Genomic DNA, 22,591 nt, shown 5'->3' with positions numbered 1-22,591 from the left:
GCGCTGCAGCGCTAGTATCTTGCAATGTATTCGGGAGGTCATTTTCCACAGGATCAACGACACCTGTGGAACTTGCGGAATGGCAGTTCTGGAGTGCGGAAAGTGTGATTGTGGGGAGATAATCACATCATTCGACCTAGTAATCAGTAACATCCTGGAGAGCAAGATTGTTTATAATTCTCTGATGGATTTTATTTCACGCTGAGGTCCCAGTGATGTTCCTAAGATTTTGCAAATCCACGAGCGCTATAAGCTAAAAGGACCGAGACATCTGAAGGATACACAGAGAAGTCCTCGGCCAGGTAATATCCCATGTAACGCGTAGATCGAGGTAAGGACTCAACTAACCTGGCTAAAGGCAGAGCTATTACAACTATCTTCTCCTCCGCCTCTAAATATATGTACAATCATAGATGTAGGCAAGGGACGATAACAAGAAAGGTGAACACTGCAAAAAAACTCAAAACGGAGGATGAACCTCAACTCTTCGACTTTTTGGCATCATGTTGTTCTTGGCAAGCAATTTTTTTGGCTTGATCTTGAAAATTAGCGTCATTTTGTCGGCCTGGTCCAGGTTGTCTCTGAGGTGACCAAGTTTCCATAGTAAACCTGCTTTGAGGATTCGTCCCAATATGCCTGTAAAGACAATAGATAAGCAAATAGAACTGATAATTACAAGAAGCAAGGGAGAGAAGCAAATAAACACGAAAAATTAGGAAAACAAGTTCACTGTTCTCAACCAAAAGTAGTAAGAGACTCTTGAGACGAGTACAGATTCCCAGAAAAAAAGTGAGAAGATTAATTCATTCCATTACTTAAGCCCTAATGATTGATGAAATACCAAAGAAATAAATGTATTGGTAGTTCTAAAACTCATCACGAAAGTGAAATAAGTCCTAAAACTTTCAAAAAGTGCAAACGAATCCTAAAACTTATCAAATTGGTCAAATCAAGTCCTTGATTGTACTTTTTATAAATTTTAGGACTTGATTGCACTTTGATGACAAGTTTTAGGACTTGATTGCTCTTTTTGAAAGTTTTAGGACTCCGTATTGCACTTTTTGAAAGTTTTAGAACTCAATTGCACTTTCATGAGAATTTTTAGGACTTCTAGTGCACTTATCCCAAAACCAAACTAGTAACACCCAAATTCCAGACATAGAATGCTTCCTGCACCTCAAGATAAAGGTCAACGCCCCTCATTGGACTATATAGATAAATCAGAGCTGCTTATTAATCCCCGCCAACGGGTCCAACTCCTTACCATTACTTCCTAGCCAAACAATTAGAACCTACTGCAGAAAGATAGACCCAACAAACATACCTGCCATCCAGACGGCAGACTTCGACAAAGTTCTACAAGATCTGGTTGCTGGTTTCCGTCATTGGATTGCTCTTGATTCTGTACAGCTTCACTGGCAGCTTGAGCTCTCTTGCGCTTAACTCTCTCACGCCTGTGACAGAGCAACACAATTCATACTGAATCCAACTATGAGAAAAAATGCCAGCATCCTCCTTTTCATGACCTGGAGCTGCTATTTTCCATGCAATATCATCTCTAAAGAGGGGAAGTAAAGAAAGGAGGAAGTGGAGAGAGGGTTAAGAAATTATGAAACAATACCAATCACCCCCCAGTGGCTGAAAATTAGCATTCTCTTTGGCCTCTCCACTGGCAATTTGCTGGGCACGCCATTCCTGCAATTTAAAATATAATAAGGCCATCAGAAGAACAAAAGCACCATCACGTCTTTACGCAGAATCATCTGTATACCTCTATTTCCCTCTGACGCTTCTTCTCTAAAAGTGCAAGAGCAGTTTTAGCTTCATCTTCATCATCTTCCTGCAGCTCTTCTTTGGCAGCCTTCCACTGAGAACATTGACAAACAGACTCGGGAATAAGTGTCCAGAGAAGCATGCAAACCAACTTAGAGAACTACCAAATATGATACCTCAAAGAACAACCAAATATGATAAGAAAGTACCTTATCCACCAAACTGGAGACTTTCTTATTAGACCTCAAAGATGGAGCAACGGCAACAGTCCTTTTTTTACTACGCAAAACTGATCAATGGGAAAGAAAAATCTTGAGTCATGAATCTATCAAATGATCGCGTTATAACAAACTAGCCTCAGCCTCTAACCACTCGATGACTTTTGGGGGAGTTAGAATAAGAAAATTGAGCATTTTTCATAAAATATATAACGACAAGCAAAGAGAGTAACAAGAATTCACGAGATACTTAACAAAACATCAGGCGTGAAATTTAACGTGCCCAGCCAATAAAATGAGGGCTGGCCATAGAGTGTAGGCAGTAAAAATAGTAAAGTAATTCACACTCAGTATCTCATGCAATTCAATTTTCATCTTTTCTGAGAAATTACATAAATAAAAACGAGGCATTAACTATTCAAGCCTGACCTAAGTTAGGATCCAATGGAAATACCTTTTGACTGAACCTTTGAAATGGCTGATGAGGCAACAGGAGCTGCAGATGCAGCAGCAGTGTTTACTGATGGAACAGAAATATTATTTTTCTCTGATGTGGTTGCGGAAGCTTCTATGGCAGATGAAGTAGAGGGGACATCAGAAGTTTCATTTTCACTTCGACTGCCAACAACCGAAGATGCAACACCTGTTGACAATGGTATTGAGCTGGAACTTGTCTCTGCAAGGGTGTGAACAGATCCAAGCTCATCTGTGGTGGTGCTATAACTATAATTGAGAGAACTGGATTGGCCTTGAAATTGGGACGTATTCACTATACCAACACCAGGTACAGCTGGTACTGCTCCATCTTGGGCGCTGTAATATGCTATAGACTCAACAGGGGTAACAATGATAGAAGCAGTAGTGCTTGGAAGAGCTACATAGGAAACTGATCCATCCGGTAAAACAACTTGACATCCTTCAGCATGTCCATAGAAGTTATTGTTCATGACTCCATTTTGTCCATAATACTCATAATTAGTATTAGGATAAGCTAAGGGGTATTGCTCGATGTAGGAACTAGACTGCTCAACTTCCGTATAAGGTGCCGGTGGAGCATAAGATGGTTCGGGAGGCTCGTCTGGAGGAGGTGGAGGAATCTGTTCAGCATCTGGAGGTAGTGGGGGAATGAATTCCTCATCTGGGGGAGGTGGAATAAAATACTGATCCTCTGAGGTAACAGATGAGGGCTCAGGAGGTGGATCTAGTACAGATGACTTTTCTGGAACAACAGTACTTTCTACACCAATCATTCCAGTTATAGTGGTGCTCACAGGATCCATATCTTCTACTTCCATATCGACATCCATATCAACGTCTTCCCCACCGTTCATTGAAGCAGCAAGAATTGGTACATCAGAGATAAAACCGCTATTGACTAATTCACCATCTTCCATAGCACCTCCCAATTGTCTGATTTGCAACTGAGATGCAAAATGCTCATCATTTGTAACATGGTCGTGATTAACCGCACTAGGCTCCACGGCAGTGGATGCATCATTCAGAAAAGAAGCATCAGTTTGGGATGTCGAAAAACCTTCTTCGTTCTTGTTTCGATCTTTAAATTCGAGCTTCATGTTTTTCTCCAGCTTGCCGTCACTTGTTTCCTTAACTTCGTCATTTACCATTTGATAAACTTCATCAGTGGCAAGTTTTAGACGTTCAAGCTGCCTTTCAGAGTGCACCCAAAAGGGATGCAAAGCTACACCATATGACGAGAGTGACTTCATATCTGAGAGTCTAGTTTCAACTTCTATAACATACTTTAATATCCTCTCACGAACAAAATGAAGTCCCGTAGATCTGAAAATAGCGAAGGAAAATTTCACGATAATAAAGTAGAAAAACAAGGACATCCACCAAAATTTTAAAGTTTGGAGAGAGATTGAATGAAATTTAGAGATGATTCATTACCTTTCAAGTGACTTCAACTTTTCCAACAGATAATCACTTTGCTTGATGAGGTATGACCAATTATCAGTCCCCAAAGGATATTCTTTGCTACCTGATGAGTCATACGTGCAAGTATCAGAATAGCTCCAGCAAACTATTGATTGCACAAACGAGCATCACACACTGCTGAAATATATCTAGATTTACCTTTGTGGATGTCATCCCTGCAATATGTATAATTTAAATTCTCAACATTCTGCTCTTCAGTCATCTCATCCTTCCTAGACCTATATTCATCCAACTTCTGACTTTGAGAAGCTAAAAGTGCATCTTCAGAACCAGCACACTTGTCTCCGAAGAAAGCAGAATCCCCCTCTTTTCTGACAGTCTTATTCGAACTAGAATCTGACTCGTGACTGTCATGACCAGGATTATGGGCCGTCTCTGCAGAAGCATTGTATGTGTCTCCAGCAGAGTTCGTCATTTGAGACAAAACTTCAGGTACTTCCCATGATGTTTCCCCGGTGTCAACGTTCCAATAATAATACTGATTGGTCTCCTCATGCATTACTATCTTCCAACCTGAACTAACGTCCCCAACAACTTGAGCATCAAAAGTTTCTGCAACATTGATATGTTCACCTGCTTCTATTTCTTTTGGCAAATCATGCGAGGCACTCGTTTCACCTTCCTTAACATCACTTTCCTCTAACTTCAGCAAATCATGTAGAGATGGAGAATCTCTTCCAACCTCCTCCCTCACTTTTGCAGAATCTAATTCTTCGGTCAAGTTAGCTCCTGTGTCTTCACTTTGTTTACTAGTTGATGTTTCGACCTGCATAAACGAAGCTTTTGCATTAAAAAATCAGCCGTTTAAGACAGAGTCTTTTTTAACTCAAGAAATTGTATATGGTGTCTTCATTACAACGATGATTGGATTTTTCAAGAAATTGTATATGGTAGTGTTCATTACTACCAAAATCAGATCTTTACTCTCGAAAGGTAATCTTTTTATTTATAATTAACGATACTAAATATGGAAACAAAAAAGAGAAAACCAATTAAACAAGCAAACACTAATTATATAGCAAAAGTGTATTTTTAAAACTGATATTGTTCACTAATGCAACTCACACAGGCAGTAAAAGATGCAAAAGCTAGAGTATTTTTCACCTTTTGGCAGCTAAAACAAACAGCTGAACAACAACTATGACAGAGTCCTAACTTGCCTGGTCATTGTGAGCCACAGAACTCTCCCCAGGGGCATTAGAACTTCTCCTTGGTTCCTCCTCAATCTCATCATCACTATATTGGCCAAGTAACAGCAGAGGATTCTCTTGCTGTTGACCTGCTGACAACAAATTTTCATATCAGTAACTCTTAAAGCATGACTTCATGTGCTAGATTGAATCAGCACAGAAAGCTAGAGGAAATTTCCATGCCCCAAAACAAGGAATAAATCAACATGAAAATATGATAGAGAAAAGGCGCCAAGAGATGCAGCCATTAGGTCTGGCCGAAAGAATTAAATTCTCTTGTCATATCCACCTGTTACAGATTCATGAAACTTGTCAGTTGGTCATGATGCAAGTGAAGCCAGAGATATACGAACCGCTGTAGCTTTCCGACTGTCTCCAATTGCGCTGAGAAAAAGAGCACGAGAAATTGAGTCATGCAAAATTTCACAGTCACAGGGCCCTGATCTGATCTGACAGTGAATTTTCCAAGACCACGGCCACCTCAAAGTCTGAGAGCAAATACTTAGGGCCATAAAAATTCTAGTCTTGTATTGTCCACATTTCCACCAAATAATGTTGATCAGTCATGTTTCCCCTACATATTCCTTTGAAGAAAACTGCGGAACCCACCTGAAGAAGATGCTGAATTGGGTAACCCATCATGATGTGTTGAATTTACATCCACTTCAACTTCATCTTGTCCAGATGAGCCACCCAAATCTCCTGAATACAAGAAAATTCACACTTATAAATGTTCACTCATTTCGATTTCCAGTCAAACTAACTGCTATTTTGAAAAAAATACTAAATAAGCAAGCCCTAGTTATTATTTAAGTAAATGGAATTTATATAGCGGCCGAAAAGTTGCAGTGAAGGTAAAAGAATGAATGAGATTTACAATTAAGTAGTTCAAGAACAATTTCTAACGTTATGATGTTTTCCATGCAAAGTTTTACTTCCATAAAAGCAAAATCTTAAGGAAGATTCAACCTGGAATCTCTTCGCAGACCTGAAATGAATATCAAAAGGAAAAAGGATTTCAATTGCATAAAGCCATATCACTATTTATTCAAGCAAGGAAACCACATTATTCCTAATGCTGGACTGAAGGTGCCTTGAGAGAAACCTCTTTGCAAATGCATGCAGTCCACAATGGGCTCTCAAAGCCTTTTACCAAACACATGACTTTCTGTCAAAGATCTTTGTGGGTTGAAAGTCCATTGGCAAAGCTATGCCAGATGGACCCTATTACTGCATTGTATCCAAATTCGTTCCCAGAATAAATATCAGTAACAGGCATTCGAACATGTTATGCGGCAAAAAAAGAAAAAGAAAAAGAAAAAGAACTATCGAACGGAATCCCATATGAAAACGCATCTAACAGAATCCCTTTGTTTGTTACGCACCGCTATGGGAACTCATCCGACCATTTTGTGAAATACACATACAGCTAAATAATTTTCCCCTTCAACATCCATATACTGATCAAAGATGTGTCTGTGCACAGTTAGCTGGGCAGGACGCGAACAAAATTCTATTTTTAACAATATCCTAGCTCCGCAAGCAAAGCATATAGTTTTCTTTTTTACTTTCATTGGATATAGAACTTTTTATGAAATTTGCGCCAAGCACTAAGTGGCAGAAGCTACTCCCGCGAACCCCCTTCGTCCAACATTGCGTGCGCATCATGCAGAAAGAGAGGGAGACAGAGAGAGAGAGAGAGAGAGAGAGGAAACGCAAAGAAACAATCAATCAGAAAGCCAAGTCCTAACACAAAGAAACGATCAATCCGAAAGCCAAGCCCTAAAAGACCGAAAAACGGAGTAACTGAGCCTCTCCCGGCCAAGCTGAACTTCCCGCACGAGCTAACAACCCAACTCCAATCCAGAAACAATCAGCACAACAAGCCAAGCCCTAACGAAACCCACGAAAGCGAAACCCTCTCTAGCGACCGCCGCAAAACCAACTCTCGCGATCACACAACATCCACAAACGAAACCTCAACATACGCCACACACGTCCGCCGCGATCCCCCGCAGGCAGCTAAGCAAAACCATCGCACACGCAAGAGCGAAAAGACGGGAGCCGAGACGAGTCGCCGTATACCAGAGGGTTCCGCGAAGAGATCGAGCTTCACCCGGCGGCCGGCGTTGCTCTGAGCGGCCATCCGACGCTCCCTCCTCTTCCCCATCTCTCTCTCCCCCTCCCTCTCCCTCCCTCCCTCTCCCCCTCTCTCTCTCTCCCCTCCCGCTCAAAATTTCTCCGCGAATCGATCGGTCCGACGGAGTCACCGCCCCCGTCCTCGACGCGTCCGGTCGGTCCCTCCGGTGCGAGCTGCTCGGGAATCGGTGCGGCGATGGAAGACGAAGCTCGCGAGTGTCGACGAAGAAGAAGAAGAAGAGTCGCAGAGGAATTGGAAAGGAGAGGACCGGTGAGAACCCTCGTTGGATCATCGTCGGCTTGAGGGTTGTTGAACCCGGTCCGAGCCACGGGCGTGGGCCGAGTCCGTATTTGGGCCACCTATTGGGCCGGAGTTTCGCTGTCCGGCGTTCTACGGCCCAATTTCTCCTGCGTTGGCCCCGGCGGCCTTCCGTTGGGCCGGGCTGAGGACAACTTCACTAAATTCGAGCCGACGCGTAATGATCTGTTTGTATTGGATTTCATTTTATTTTTTTTACACTTTTTTTTCTTCTTAATTTAAATCTTCTTAATTTGAACTTTTTAAAACTGGCAAACAATTGAAAATCTCACGACGTACAAATATCAACACGAAGATTCATATTTTCGCACTTTTCTAAAATTTATGCAATATTTTAGATTTTGATGGAACGGCGAAATGTACTTTTTACTATTGTGGAATCATTAGCAAACGGACTTGTCCATTTCAGCAATTTCATAAAACTATGCAGAGAATTATTACATGCTCCGAGTCTCCACGAGCCTAGTGAATCTCAACGTGCTGAACAACGTGGCTCCCGCATGATCCAATAGGTTGATATCCACCGACAAAACAATATCTCGGCTCGCAGTTATCAATATCTCACTTACCATTTTCTCCAATTTTTGACTCTTTTTAATCGAACTTACTCAAATACCCAACTCAAGATCTCCGGTAGCTTAGAGATAAATCTAAAATTCGGTTTTGGTTAGATATGTCATGCACTCGAACTTTACTCGATCAGGTACTTATTACTTCCTAGATCGCAATGTACTTCTAAATATTTTAGAAGTGCACGCAAACGACATCTCGGTAAGTCTCGGGACACACGATAGTCCGAGGGCGGTCGAATGGAATCCTCAAACGTCGCCGAGCTTGAGATCAACAATGATGAGATTCGATATTCAACCCGTTTCTAGTCAATGTGAAATTATTTATATCCAAAGCATTCACCGAGTGAAAATCGAGCAATATGCTAGTCGCTTTCGACATGAACTGTGTTAAATCACAAACGTTAAAAGATGACAAAGCCAAAGTTCGATTTGGCCGAATGAGACTTCGCATCTTTTTGCTGAGGCATGCAAAGAAATTGATCTTTAATCCTCAAAGGTCCCTTTTTGACGTTGAATTTTCCTTTCGTTTTTTCTCCTTTCTGGCCGGTCTTACACGTTTGATTTGACCGCCAAAGAGATTAATTAGAAAAAAGGGATAAATGGGGAGACCAAAATGCTGGAATTAGGGAGGGACAAGGACAGCAACATTGAGGCCGTGGGACATTGATTTGACGTTGTTTAAGAAAAGTGTCAAGATGATGAAGCGTGAGCCTAATCAAAGAACAAAAGACTTGATTACAAGGACCCAGAGAAGGGTTTGATTGAAAGGGCACACAAAACTCCAAGTTGGCAATTAAGAAAGGGAAATTTGGAAAGTGGAAAGCAAATGGCAAAAGCCAGAAGCCAAGATGGGGTCTTTGCTTTGCTCAATGGAAATTAGATAAATGACTAGAAAAGTGGTCACACCATGAGACAATTTTTTTTTTTCCATTTGCAATTTGGCTTCCTGTTCGATGGATGATCCGGCGACCTTATGATTAAGTTCCGCGCGCTTGGCTAAATCTGTCTGTTTCGACCCGGTCGGAGATTCAGTCGTCCCTGCGGGGTTTAGGAGATCTGCCGCGAAATAGTGATTGCGATTTCTTCATGTGAGAGATTGAATGAATAGTCTTATACTAATTAAGTCTGTGAATTAGAATAAATTGGAGAAGAATCCGGGAACATGTGATGAGAGAGATGACAAGCCAAAGGGCCACGTTTGTGGTTGTGGGTTGACATCTAAATGAGCATTGTTTAAATTAACAAAGGGGATTATCAAATGGGGTATGAAAGAGTGCTTGTAGGGTTCTTCATGTTGTGGTGCGTCTGTTGACTCTCCAGGCAGCACATGAATTTTGCCCGGAAAGTACTCTCAGAGAAACTTCCCACGTTCTGGTTATCACCTATAGGCAGTAATAGCTAAAACAGATTCCCTAAGTTGGCGTTTATTGGATGAACATTTACGCCCGGAAGACGCCGGAAGGAGTTTGCCGAGCGCTGATCAAGTAGTTCTATCTTGCCCGTCGAGAAGGGTGGAAGGTCATCGGTTTTTGGTTTCTATTCGGAGTCGCGGTCGATTCATCATCGCAAATCCTAACTGAATTGTTGCCTGCCTCTGACGGGACTGAAGAGGTGAACCTAATCTGATGCGCGAGAGGCGATACCGCTGGATCGTTGTGCCGAACAGAAACATAAGTTGGGATGAGTAAACAATTCTGAGTTGGTGGGACATTGTCTCTTCCACTCCAAGGCTGGGTTTAATCTAATATTCTCTTGGCTTTCTTGTAGTCTTTTGTGGCCAAAAGCTACTAGACAGCATTATCAGATCTGAATCCTATATATCTAGCAATGTCTGAAAGACTCTAAGACATCATATTCCTTCCTTGCACATGCACTTCACCACTCCATTTGATTCCACATGCAGACACATACTCCCCACATAAACAAACTGAAGCTGATCTGCATTATTGCTCTAAAACAATTACTAAATGTGAACTTTAGCCCTTCACTCCAAACGGTGACTCGTCAGATCTGTAAACTCCATCTTTCCCCAATAAAACAATGTGAACATTCGAAAGGTCTCCCCTAGTGAGACCCAGTTCGCGATTCCGTGACTTGATCGCGTTCCTTCCCTTTCTTCTGTCTGATTCTACTGCTCCAATTCAATTTCCCAGCTGCAGATAACAGCACGCTTTGGCGAGATCCATCTCGAGTCGTACCAGGTTATGGATCGCTTCGGACTGTGTCTGTTTAAGTAAACATGATACAACTGTTGGTGGGTCATTTTGAAAGCTTGTTATCAGCTAGAGCACTAGGAGAGTGTTCTATAATCAAACCGTTCCATTCAAACATGCCTTACCAATCAAGCTCGTTGGATGTAAACCGACTCAGCAGAATGACTTTAACGCGATAGGAAAACTTAGTGTGGCGAGATGAGACGATCATACGAGGAAACAAGATGTAATGACCAAGCAGTATCGAAGTTGCTTGCCCGAAAGTTACTCAACATATTTAAAAATCACAGATGATTATACAATGAAGCAGGGCATAATGAGCGAGCGGTTTCGAAGTTGCTCTCTTGAGGAAAGCTACTCGACATATAAAAATAGGCAGAGCGGTGAGAAATTGAAGCGGACAGTAATTCCATTAACCTTCTTCTAATTCCTTCACATTCGTAGAAAAACAAAAGGAGAGACAGATTTAAAGAAGGGCAAACAACGCATCTTCATCACCATCTCCATAATAAACAATTTCACCATCTAGTATTGTATTCGGAAAAGGAAGGCGCTCCCGATCCAGATCCTCTGGTTTTCTTTTATAAACAAAACATGGGGTTTCGCCCTCAACAATCCCAAAGCAGATCGACTGTTCTTCTTCCGCAGCAATGCCTGCAACTCTAAGGAATCTCCTGCTCTTTCCAAATACCTTCTCCTTCACTTTCGCCTTGCTTCTGTCGATAAACTGCCACCTTTTCTCATACTGCGAATGTATCGATATTCAGGGTCAGGCTCTTTTAACATGGAAGAAAAGCCTGAACAGCTCTGCAGATGCATTAGGATCATGGAATCCCCTAGACCCGACACCGTGCAAATGGTTCGGAATACGTTGCGACTTGAATGGCGCGGTAATCGAAGTGAGCTTGAGATCAGTGGATCTGCAAGGCTCATTGCCTTTCAATTTCCAATCTCTCAAGTCCTTGAAGAGCCTTGTCCTCTCGTCGACGAACCTGACAGGCACAATTCCAAAAGAGTTTGGGGAATATCAGGAGCTCAGTCTCATTGACCTCAGCGACAATTCCCTCTCAGGTGAAATACCAGAAGAAATATGCAGGCTGAGCAAGCTACAAACTCTATCTCTCAACACAAACTTGCTCGAAGGCAAAATGCCCAATGCAATCGGAAACCTTTCTAGTCTCACCTATCTGACGCTCTACGACAATCAACTTAGCAGCGAGATACCGAGAAGCATTGGAGCGCTGAGCAAGTTAGAAGTCTTTCGGGCAGGGGGGAATAAGAATTTCCGGGGCGAGCTGCCTTTGGAGATTGGGAATTGCACCAACTTGGTCATGCTAGGATTCGCCGAAACCAGCCTTTCCGGAAGTCTTCCTAAATCAATCGGGTCCTTGCGAAGGCTTCAAACTCTAGCCATATACACGGCTTTATTGTCGGGCCCCATTCCCGAAGAGATAGGGAACTGCAGCCAGTTGCAGAACCTGTACCTGTATCAAAACTTGCTCTCTGGTCCAATCCCGCGGCAAATTGGGCAGCTAAGAAAGCTCCAGAGCCTCCTTGCGTGGCAGAATAGCTTAGCTGGTGCAATCCCTTACGAGCTTGGAAGCTGCACGGAGATCATGGTTATGGATCTGTCCGAGAATCTTTTAACCGGAAGCATCCCCAGAAGTTTTGGAAACCTTCTAAAACTTCAAGAATTGCAGCTGAGTGTCAACCAGTTATCCGGTACCATACCATCGGAAATGATGAACTGTACTGCGCTGACTCATCTGGAGATTGATAACAACAACCTCTCGGGCAGCATTCCCTCTCTTATCGGCAATTTGAGGAGCTTGACTATTCTCTTTGCATGGCAGAACACACTCACGGGCATCATTCCAGATAGCCTATCCGACTGCCAAGGTCTTCAGGCTCTCGATCTTTCTTACAACAATCTATCTGGTCCAATACCGAAACAGATATTCGGACTAAGGAATCTTACCAAGCTGCTGCTAATCTCCAACCACTTATCCGGTTTCATACCGCCTGATATCGGAAATTGCACGGCTATGTATCGCCTGCGGCTGAAGGGCAACAGGTTTGCGGGCCCCATACCAGCGGAAATTGGAAAACTGAAGAGCTTGGATTTCCTTGATCTGAGTAACAACCAACTTACAGGAGGAATCCCTCCGTCGATTTCGGGATGTGGAAACCTCGAGTTCATCGATCTCCATTCAAATGGGCTCACAGGTCCCATGCCAGATACGCTACCTAGGAGCCTAAGGTTTGTGGACGTCTCCGACAATCAGCTAAGTGGTCCGCTGACTCAAGAGATTGGATCGCTGACTGAATTAACGAAACTCAATCTCCGAAAGAATCAACTCTCCGGCAGAATTCCAGCGGAGATTCTGTCTTGCAGTAAGCTTCAAATGCTTGATCTTGGAAGCAACAGCTTCTCAGATGGCATTCCGAAGGAGCTGGGCTTAATTCCGTCGCTGGAAATTTCTCTGAATCTTAGCTGCAATCAGTTCTCCGGCAAGATTCCGTCCCAGTTTTCCAGTCTTACTAAGCTAGCAGTCCTTGACCTCTCACATAACAAGCTACAGGGCGACCTGAACGCCCTCGCAAGCCTCCAAAATCTGGTTTCACTCAACATCTCTTTCAACGATTTCTCCGGTGAATTACCAGACACCCCATATTTCAGAAATCTTCCCTTTAGTGATCTTGCTGGCAATAAAGGTCTCCACATCACTGGTGAGCCTGCAAACACAGATGGCCACGTCGAATCTGAGAACGGTGCAAGATCTGCTGCAAAGTTAGTGATGCTAATCCTCGCGAATACTATTGCTGTGCTGCTTCTGCTAGGAATCTACGTGCTGGTCCGCGCTCACACTAACAGACCCTTGGGAGATGAAACTTGGGAGATGACTCTCTACCAAAAACTCGATTTCTCCATTGATGACATTGTCAAGAGTCTAACAACATCCACCGTCATCGGCACTGGGAGTTCTGGAGTAGTATACAGAGTGACGATTCCTAATGGAGAAACACTTGCGGTGAAGAAAATGTGGGCACAAGAACAGTCAGGAGCATTCGGTTCAGAGATTCAGACTCTAGGTTCTATCCGACACAAGAACATCGTTCGGCTTCTGGGTTGGGGATCGAGCCAGAACATAAAACTGCTGTTTTATGACTACCTTCCGAATGGAAGCTTGAGTTCCCTCCTCCACGGTGCGGGGAAGGGAGGAGCAGAGTGGGAGACTAGATATGATATAGTGTTAGGAATAGCACATGCACTTGAGTATTTGCACCATGGTTGTGTCCCGGCGATCCTGCATGGAGATGTGAAAGCTATGAACATCCTGTTGGGTCCTCGATACGAACCTTACCTTGCTGATTTCGGATTGGCTCAAGTTTTGAATGGTGATGGTGATGATATCTCCAAACAGGGTCATAGACCTCGCCTCGCTGGTTCTTACGGATACATGGCTCCAGGTAGATATCTCGATGATTCCATCTCAATTTCAAAGTCGCTTAATTGTAGTACTTCCACTGAAGTATAACTCATTTATATTCTTTTGGTGATACAGAGCATGCGTCCCTGCAGCCGATTACTGAGAAGAGCGATGTATACAGCTTCGGAGTGGTTCTTCTTGAGGTATTAACTGGAAGGCACCCACTGGATCCTTCTTTCCCCGGGGGAGCTCCGTTGGTACAATGGGTTCAGGACCACGTAGCAAGGAAGGGGGACCCGGTGGATGTTCTTGATCCGAAGCTCAGAGGAAGGCCTGACACGGTTTTGCACGAAATGCTGCAGACACTGTCTATATCTTTAATGTGTGTAAATACCAAGACCGATGATCGTCTGGTGATGAAAGATGTCGTTACTCTGCTGAAGGCAATTCGACATGTAGAGTCCGTACGGCCAGGATCTGATGTGACGAAAGGAGGTCTATCAGTCGCTCGCTCATCGCCTCCTTTGAGGCATGTTGTCACCCAAGAATCTTCAAACTGCTCATTCGCTTTCTCTGATGATTCAGTGTAACAGGAAATCGGTCAGGGTTCAATTATCAGCTAACCCCGGGTCACGGGCAGAGTCTTGCGAAAGAATATGTACAGCTGCCGTATTTTCGTGATTTGATTGTTGTCACACGATGCCAAGTGTTACTCTAGGGTTTAAGTATCGACATATTGTGTAGTTTTGCATTCCACGCAGTATATTAAGGATCATCAAATAGTGAATGTAAAGGAACTTGTAAGGTTTTGTAATAAAGTAGAGCTATCTCTAGGGTTGACTTGTCTTAGTGTACTTGAGCTTATGATTGGCGTTCTTGGATCACGCAACTAGTAATCAATGCAACATGTACTCTCTCTCTCTCTCTCTCTCTCTCTCTCTCTCTCTCTCTCTCTCTCTCTGTAGACATTCCAGCCTTGCTCACATGGTCTCAAATCACGTGTCCATGTGCTGCACAAAGACAGACTTTTCATGGCAAAAGGTCCTGAAAACTTGTCAACACCAACTTACAGGATTTGTCCGCTCCAATTTTCATCGCATGTTCTCAAAGGAATTAGCAAAAATTAGGCTGGCCAAGATCATTGAATTTTCAGGACTCCTGTAGATAATCCATCACACAACAACTTTGACGGATCACGTTTTTATACAGATATATCTGGAAATGTCACAAATTTACACAGGCATGATTTTCCCGAGAAAGAAAAAAGACTAGAAGGCCATGCTCACTGGAGAAGGATCTTGTGTAGACATTGTAAAAATGTCAACGATAAACAAAGATATAGTGCTTTCTACAACTGCACATCGATGAACTAAAATACAGAACATAAGATGAGGAGAGAAAAAACCAACTCACTCAGATATTGTTCGTCACTGTAACGTCACATTGAACTTCCCAAGTGGACAATGTCACTTGCGTCCTGTAACAAGGCTTGCACGGTTATGTTATTTACTGAAGCAAGAGGAAGCCTTGGGTTGCCTTTGTGATGCAATATTGGCAGAATGAACAGCTTGAGTGACTTCACAGTGCCATTGTGCGACCAGTAATCCATGTCAGTGAATTGCATTTTGCCCTCCGACATTTAAGATGATGCCAATGACATTATTTCAATGGCAGCAGAGGACTATCACGAAATCAATGTCCACCAAAACAGATGCTGGTCCTTCTAGGAAGAATTGCATCAGAAGGTCGATTTTATTTCTTCTCAAGCCTGTGATTCTAACTTTCTTAGGACGACGTTTATAACACCCCAATTGAACCCACGGTACTGAAGCCACCTGACAATCCTTGATTTCCGCGTATCAACGGGCACACCCTGACTTCGGAGCCACTGCTTTGAGGCCTGAGAAAATAAGTGATCCAGTGCCACCTTTGACAGACCGAGTCTTGACTCCTGCTCAAAGCTAGAATCACACTCCTCAAAAACCAGTTTTACGGCTTTCTCAGCATCAAATTTGCTGACTCCCTTCTTGAATAGCTCCTGAACCAGAAACAACAATGCATCAAAATTTCAGCATGCTGCAGGAAACCAAACAAACGTGCACATTTCATTGGCTTTCTCAATGCATGATGAATAAAAATCTAATGAAGCTCCTTAAGCTCCTACGTACATATGCAGATCTTCTAAACATAGATTTGCTAAAAGCAACAACTCATGGATGGTAAATATAGGTGAAATGCCACCAGTAGTCCCTCTACTTTTTGCCCAAAATTTGTAACCATCTATCTACTATTTTGTTTCAAAATGTCGGCTCGAACTCATGGCATACATAGCCACTTGCCACTAGAACTCGTGGCGTCCATGGCTGCAACTTGACTTCACCGCATCCATTGCCGCGATCCACTTGAGCTCGAGCTCAAGGCATCTACGGCTATTCAAGCTCAAATAGCTGCTGAAGCTCGTGGTATCCATGGCCGCTGAAGCTCAAGCTAGCGATCATGACCACCAGATCCGAGCAGAACAGCAATGAGCGGCACCATCAACATCAGTGAGGTTGTCCAAGCTGCAGGGGCAATGACTAGGGTGGGGAAGGGCGGCGGCCAACGGTGGGGAGGGTTTGGATGTGGATGATCTAAGGTTAAGGTTCTGTTTAATTTTTTATTTTTTAGCGCCACATAAAAACTGAGCGTATGAAAACACGACATGTGTACACTCCTAAGGTCCATGTGAACAATTCAACGGTCCACATCAGCAAAAATCAATCGGGAATAGAAAAGGTATAACAGAAGAACTAGGGGTGGAACATTTTAAAAAGTAGAGAATGGTTATGAACTTAAAAAAAACAGAACGAAGGTTTTGAACTTCGGGCAGGAGGCTAGCGTCAATAACTAAAACTCAAGGCCAAACAACAAAACAATCAGGATGCTAAAAGCTTGGAAATAGGAAAGAAAGTGAATATAGGCAGTCACAAACAGCATCATTTAAAGATTTTGACTCATGATCTTGCATTCAAAACTACACAAAAGAAAGGAACAATTGAAAGATGCATGCAATCTACATACTTGCTTTATTCTCCTAGGACCCCAGCAGGACGAAGACCATCTAGATCGAGAATACGTCTCAGCATAAAGACCATCATTGATGAACCCTCTGCAATAGATTGAAAGGCAAAAGAAATGCCAAACCATGTTAAATGCAGATCTCACTTGACTGTAAATGTCTATGAATATAGTGGGAAGCAAAGTATGGTTCTTCATCTAATATAAATTTATTTGCTTATGCCAAAGTGATATAGCCTTATGTCAGCTATTGTCATACATCTAAGGATCGTAGTAAAATGCTCATAATCGGCTGCACTCTCCTCCAAGGAAGTAATGTCCTGACTGATGTTATTCAACGTAAACTAATTACTGACAAATCATTCCAAGTTTTCAATCTGAGGATAAACCATGCCATATCATCAACGATGAACACACATCAATCGAAAAGGACATTATGATGCTTGTTTTCGAATAATACTTACCACGAAGGAATCACAGATTTACCAAAAAATGGAAATGGGACACAAAAATATCATCAGTGTAAATGCAGTAGCTCACACTGAATGCTCCAGTTTTTTGCTGGCAGAAAAGCAGAGATGCATCTTCCCACAATCAATCAACTTCTAGAATTTTTAAACTAGTACAACTTGACAGGAGACCTAATCGGATTATAAAGGTCCTGTTTGGACAACAAACTGAAGGAGCGGCTTCTTTGTTCTTTTAGGCTCTGTTCGTTTCGCGGAAAATGTTATGTTTGTGGAAAATGTTTTCCCATAAGTCATTTTCCTGGAAAATGACACAATTTTCCGGTGTTCGGCTGAAATCTAAAAAAGTTCTGGAAAATATTTTTTAATTTTCCCGGAAGTCATTAAAAATATTTTTCTTTTTTCTTTTTCTTTTTCTTTTTTTTTTTTCCTTCTTCTTTTTCCTCATTCTTCTTCTTCCTAAGCCAGTCGCTAGCCAAGGCGGCGGCCGGCAACCGGCCAGCTCGAGCCTTGCCATAGGCCGGCGAGGCTCGAGCTCGCCAGATTCCGGCGAGGCTCCGGCTCGCCTGATCCGGCGCGGGCAAGCTCGGGCTTCACCAGATCCGGCGAGGTGGGCGAGGCTCGAGCTCGCCCGAGGTCGCCAGAGCCTTGCCAACGTCTGGCGACCTCAGGCAAGGCTCGAGCCTCACCCAGCTCGCCAGATCTGGCGAGGCACGAGCTCGGGCGAGGTCGACAGTTCCGGCGAGCTCGAGCCTCGCTAGATCCGGCGAGCCTCGCCACAGGCCGGTGAGGCTTGACCTGGCCGGAATCTGGCGAGAGCTCGAGCCTCGCCAGCCTGTGGCAAGGCTCGAGCTGGCAGGTTGCCGTCGTGGCCAGCGACTGGCTGAGGAAGAAGAAGGAAAAAAAAAGAAAAAGAAAATATTGAAAATAAATGTTGAAAGAAGAAGGAGGAGGAGGAAAGAGGAAATCATTTTCCTCAAAAGTGAAGGCATTTTGTCCATAGGAAGGAAAATGTTGTCCATTGGAATTATTTTTTGTGAAACGAACACCGGAAAATCCAGAAAATGTTTTCCTGGAAGTTATTTTCCGTGAAACAAACGGAGCCTTAGATTTTGTTCCTGCATTTGTTAATCAGTATGATTCTAAATAATCCCAAAATGGAAATAAATTATTGATGAGCGCATGTTCATATATGATGCCAGAACTACCTTACAACATAGTGTCCCATCCCCCCAAACCCCCCTACCCCCACTAGGCCCCAAACAAAAAAGAAAAGAAAAAAAATGTAATTATAGTAAACAAAATGTGGCCAGCCCCTCAATGGGGATGCTCTTCTTGCATATCATTTACTAACCTGCTCTTGAAATCATTCACCACAGCTTCAACAATAGCAGGAGGAAATCTCTTCCCTTGCAATTTCTTTGTCATTGCCACTGCTGTATATGCCCTGTAGCAAGAACCTGGAATTAAAACTGAAACCTCTAGATTTTTTCTGTGGCATAAGCCATGAGGAGATACTACTGCCACTAGCTTAGACGTTAACTAAAGAAGTGTTTTTTCAATTCCTTTGGTCGTTTTTTTCACAAGTCAGCAATGTCGGTGGCATTGATGTGCTAAGGGAAGTTAATCATATTCAAGAATCCACAACAATCTTACAAAAGCCAAGAGCCAGTTGCCTTAGCGGCATCTGCCTCCAACAGGGAGGGGTCATGGATTTGAACCTTGGACATCGAGTTGCAGTGGGGGAAAAGCGATATCTATCGAAACTGCTCACCCATCATCTTACTTATGGGGGAAAAATCAACGATTTGGTAGCAACTCTTTGAGTAGCCAACAAGGATTTATCTGATTTCCTGTATCATCTCTTCAGCTCATTGGCCTGGAAATTAATAACTGGCCCTACAGCCTAGCCAGCCTAATAGTTAGCTTCCAACTTACTACTGCCGCAACAACTAAGACTGGAATTTACAATGAACTGAAGGTACAAATCTATTCATAAGTAACATAAGATTTAATCAAAACCTGGTAGCGAGCAATTGAAAGGCCAAATTTTCAGCATCTTCTCTAGATTTGCCACCTCTTAGCACACTGCCAACATTACTGTTATCCCCTTGACGAATTTCAATCTCGTCAACATCTGCTTCTATTCCTTCAATAAAGTCATCATTGATCTCAATGGCATCCTCAATGGTTTCTTCCCCCAACCCTACAATCAAGTAACATCCAGTAAAACTTGATAAGAGAACAGATGTACTGATGTAACGTGAGAGCTGATTCTCATTGTAACAATCTGCAGACTCATCTTCAAAAATCATATACCGGCACACCTTAGCAAGCAAGCACACAACCACACAAGCACAGATGCACCCGAGCTCACACAGATGTGCCATCATGCTTGGCGGGCACAGTTCATGCAAGCACGGTACAGACATGCGGCAAGAGGTGGAACAGCTGAAAATGCAATAAACTAAAAGAAGATGCGATACTACAATCCAATTATTAATCCCTGCAAATTCAAAACCCAATTTTCACGAACTGAAGAAATGCAGAGGATCGTACCAAGATAGAAACAACCCTTCATGGCCATTACACTATCCTCAAGAAAACCGAGTATTAAGCACAATCTCATAACCTCAACATTACATCCAAATATAATTTGATCCATTCCTACCGGGCGCAGCATCAATAACATCGATGATTGGCATCCGCTTGTCTATGGGTCTCCGAATCTCCGCACACACTAAATCATTCACGATCACTTCTCCTTTACCTTCACGGTAAACCCGATACCTCATCGCATCGGCATTCGACATGCTCTGAGCTTCACTCATCTCTGGACTCTTGGCCGGTGGAGTCTCGGGTTTCTCATGGCTGTTAGCCCTGTTCCTTTTCGAAGGTACTTTGGGCACGTACCTGACAGGAACAGAAGAACCGAGGTCCCTCCTTCCCAAACACCGGATTGCATCACACTTCCTTACCCTAGAAACCCAACAACAAAAAAAAAAAACCCTCAATATCCTAGTGTTGAAGCTGCCTTCAGAACAATATCCTATGAAGTTCGAGCCGATTAAGGAGAAATCGCTCACCATGGGATGGAGACGACCCTGGTCTGAAGCTGATGTGCCATCTTGAGGGAGAGATTTCCGGGAAAAGCCGCCATTTTCGTTCAAATTTGCAGAGGAATCAACAGACCCAGAAGAAGAAGAAGAAGAATACACAAGTTGGATGCTTACAGCCGCTTCGCTTCCGTCAAGAGACTCCGCCCACTGACAGGCCCAATTAAGTCCGATGAAGGGTTAAAGAGGTTCCATGAACATTTGCTCAATATGCAATGCGATCTGTACAATATTATTTCTTAATTTTTAATTTATTCAATGCGATTCTTGAACTTTTGTACCTATTCAATTTATTCTTTGGACTGTATAAAAATGTTCAATTGTGTTCTTCCATTAAGTCAAGTTTAAGGACAACATTGAACATTTTTACATAGTCCAAGGACTAAATCGAAGATGCACCAAAAATTCAGGGACCACATTGAACAAATTAAAAGTTCGGGAACAACATTGTACATTTAGTTAAAGTTCAATGACCAAATCGAAAAAATTTAAAGTTCAATTGTCACATTGTACATTGGTTTGGGGATCGTTTGTGTCATTTGCTTTTGGAAATCCTAATATCCAATTGACATAGCGGTCCGACCATGTCGAAATATTTTATCCATGTCATGCTCTAATATTAAATACACTGATTAGATTTTTTCATACAGGTCCACGTCGAACATCCGCATTATATGTTGGCATCATTTGCCAAGGAAGCCGATTTGGTCAGATGTCAGTGGATTTGATTAGAAAATTTGTGAAAGCAAAAGCACTTGATTAAATAAATTTGATTAAATAAATATAGGGACAAGAAGTAAATATCCCCCAAAAATAAGAAAGAAACATTGATATTGTCATTAGAACTAGATGGATCCTTTTTTATTCGGTTTTCTATTACCCTTTTGTGGGTAAATAGGTAAAAGGCTTTCCTTTGATCGAATTCCCTACAACAATTAAAGGGATAAGTACTTTATAAGTCCTAAAACTTATTATGAAAGTACAAGCAATCAAGTCCTAAAGCTTGTCAAATTAGTCCAATCAAGTCATTATGTTGATTTACCGTTTTGAAGTTTTCTGACTTAATTGCACTTTTTGAAAATTTTAGGACTTAATTGCATTTTATGACAAGGTTCAGGACATAATTGCATTTTTTTAAAATTTTAGGATTCAATTACACTTTCTTAATAAGTATTAATCCATAATCCGATATGTAGACTATTATAGAGGATTAATTCTTACAAAAATGGTAAGACCAACATGTTTGCAACCCATTGATAGTAAGAATTAATTATGTATAGAGGATGCTATTAATATCGAGTATTAATCTCGAATCTTGAATATTGCATAGACTACTCGTACATATCATACATTAAATAGAAAAGTGAGAAAACACACTTAAAATCTCATTAATGAATGCTACGATGACTAAAATGTTTACAAATAAGTAGCGTACGGACTATAATTTTGACACATTAGTGCATGTACACGTGTGAGCCACGTGTCAAAAACTAATGCTGACTGATCATTCCGGGAAAATTTCGTAAGGAAATTTGACGGAAGGACTTAAAAATGCCGCTCAAGAATAATACGAGGACTAGAATTGCAACCAAATAAAATATAATGATCAAAAAGTGAATACCCTCGATACTACAAGGACCAAAAAATGTAAATTTACCTCTTTTTTTGTTTCTTTTTGGTTCTTTATGGGGTGCACGTAGATCCAGACAATCGGCCTCGCACCATTTTGAAAAAAAAAAAATTTTAAAAAATGCTGTGCGATCTTATCATATGGTGGATGTGCTTATAAGTGATGTGATGTAAAAGGAGTAGTTGGAATATATTTTTTGCAAAATTTAATGTTACTAGTATTATGTCTTAATGTGATTTATATAGTCTATTTTTTCGATTCGCAAATAGAGTCTCGGATCATCCGATCTACTATAGTGGTGACGATCTACACGTTCTAAAGAAAAAAGACTCTCGCCCTACTAAAAGATACTTTCCCTACCCTTTCTGGCATTGCTTGCAAGTTTTTAATTCATTTAGGATTAATATCACGAAAAACCCCAAACTGGTACACTAGTGATAATTTTACTCAAAACTAATTTTTTGATCACCAAAAACCCACAACTAGTACACTTGTGACAAATTTATC

The 22,591-nt window shown here is 42.1% G+C and overlaps 3 protein-coding genes across 7 annotated transcripts; 1 reads left to right on the top strand and 2 right to left on the bottom strand.

The window, feature by feature from the left end:
* Window positions 1-326: 326 nt before the first annotated feature.
* Window positions 327-7,544, bottom strand: LOC115689363 (uncharacterized). 4 transcript variants are annotated; one of them, XM_056321201.1, is made up of 12 exons: window positions 7,226-7,544; window positions 5,750-5,842; window positions 5,494-5,524; window positions 5,111-5,232; window positions 4,089-4,716; window positions 3,903-3,993; window positions 2,446-3,791; window positions 1,983-2,062; window positions 1,772-1,867; window positions 1,622-1,695; window positions 1,325-1,454; window positions 327-636 (listed from the first exon to the last, which is right to left on the bottom strand). In XM_056321201.1, exons 2-12 carry the CDS (start codon window positions 5,780-5,782, stop codon window positions 553-555), a joined length of 2,715 nt encoding a protein of 904 aa, XP_056177176.1. In that variant the 5' UTR covers window positions 5,783-5,842; window positions 7,226-7,544; the 3' UTR covers window positions 327-552. The 4 variants fall into 4 exon arrangements, with proteins under 4 accessions (XP_056177176.1, XP_030471234.1, XP_056177175.1 ...); XM_030615374.2 differs by having other exon boundaries at window positions 5,111-5,229; XM_056321200.1 differs by lacking the exon at window positions 5,494-5,524.
* A 3,489-nt stretch (window positions 7,545-11,033) lies between these two features.
* On the top strand, window positions 11,034-14,404 carry LOC115689365 (leucine-rich repeat receptor-like serine/threonine-protein kinase RGI4). Its single transcript, XM_030615378.2, has 2 exons — window positions 11,034-13,854; window positions 13,950-14,404. The coding sequence occupies exons 1-2, from the start codon at window positions 11,034-11,036 to the stop codon at window positions 14,402-14,404; spliced, it is 3,276 nt and encodes a 1,091-aa protein (XP_030471238.1).
* A 594-nt stretch (window positions 14,405-14,998) lies between these two features.
* On the bottom strand, window positions 14,999-20,634 carry LOC115689364 (uncharacterized). 2 transcript variants are annotated; one of them, XM_030615376.2, is made up of 6 exons: window positions 20,425-20,634; window positions 20,010-20,317; window positions 19,361-19,544; window positions 18,693-18,785; window positions 16,875-16,962; window positions 14,999-15,852 (listed from the first exon to the last, which is right to left on the bottom strand). In XM_030615376.2, exons 1-6 carry the CDS (start codon window positions 20,496-20,498, stop codon window positions 15,577-15,579), a joined length of 1,023 nt encoding a protein of 340 aa, XP_030471236.1. In that variant the 5' UTR covers window positions 20,499-20,634; the 3' UTR covers window positions 14,999-15,576. The 2 variants fall into 2 exon arrangements, with proteins under 2 accessions (XP_030471236.1, XP_030471237.1); XM_030615377.2 differs by having other exon boundaries at window positions 20,109-20,317.
* Between the last annotated feature and the right edge of the window lie 1,957 nt (window positions 20,635-22,591).

This window comes from Syzygium oleosum, unplaced genomic scaffold, assembly GCF_021117445.2.
Source record: "Syzygium oleosum isolate NSW1041296 unplaced genomic scaffold, Sole_v2.1 Sole_v2.22, whole genome shotgun sequence".
NCBI classification, from domain to species: Eukaryota; Viridiplantae; Streptophyta; class Magnoliopsida; order Myrtales; family Myrtaceae; genus Syzygium; species Syzygium oleosum.
The sequence above is the reverse complement of the archived record's forward strand: the minus strand, read 5'-3'. Positions and strand labels throughout refer to the sequence as shown.

Bases quoted from the DNA above. Each gene is read 5' to 3' on its own strand.
- LOC115689364 (XM_030615376.2), bottom strand. From the start codon at position 20,498: ATGGCGGCTTTTCCCGGAAATCTCTCCCTCAAGATGGCACATCAGCTT. The intron at 19,545-20,009 runs GTAGGAATGGAT...ACTTGATTGTAG, and splicing joins TGTTATTGATGCTGCGCCCG to GGTTGGGGGAAGAAACCATT. The intron at 16,963-18,692 runs GTTAGTAAATGA...AATCTATTGCAG, and splicing joins GTGAATGATTTCAAGAGCAG to AGGGTTCATCAATGATGGTC.
- LOC115689365 (XM_030615378.2), top strand. From the start codon at position 11,034: ATGCCTGCAACTCTAAGGAATCTCCTGCTCTTTCCAAATACCTTCTCC. The intron at 13,855-13,949 runs GTAGATATCTCG...TTGGTGATACAG, and splicing joins TTACGGATACATGGCTCCAG to AGCATGCGTCCCTGCAGCCG.
- LOC115689363 (XM_056321200.1), bottom strand. From the start codon at position 7,310: ATGGGGAAGAGGAGGGAGCGTCGGATGGCCGCTCAGAGCAACGCCGGC. The intron at 3,792-3,902 runs GTAATGAATCAT...CGCTATTTTCAG, and splicing joins AAGTTGAAGTCACTTGAAAG to ATCTACGGGACTTCATTTTG. The intron at 1,868-1,982 runs GTACTTTCTTAT...CAATGTTCTCAG, and splicing joins TCTCCAGTTTGGTGGATAAG to TGGAAGGCTGCCAAAGAAGA.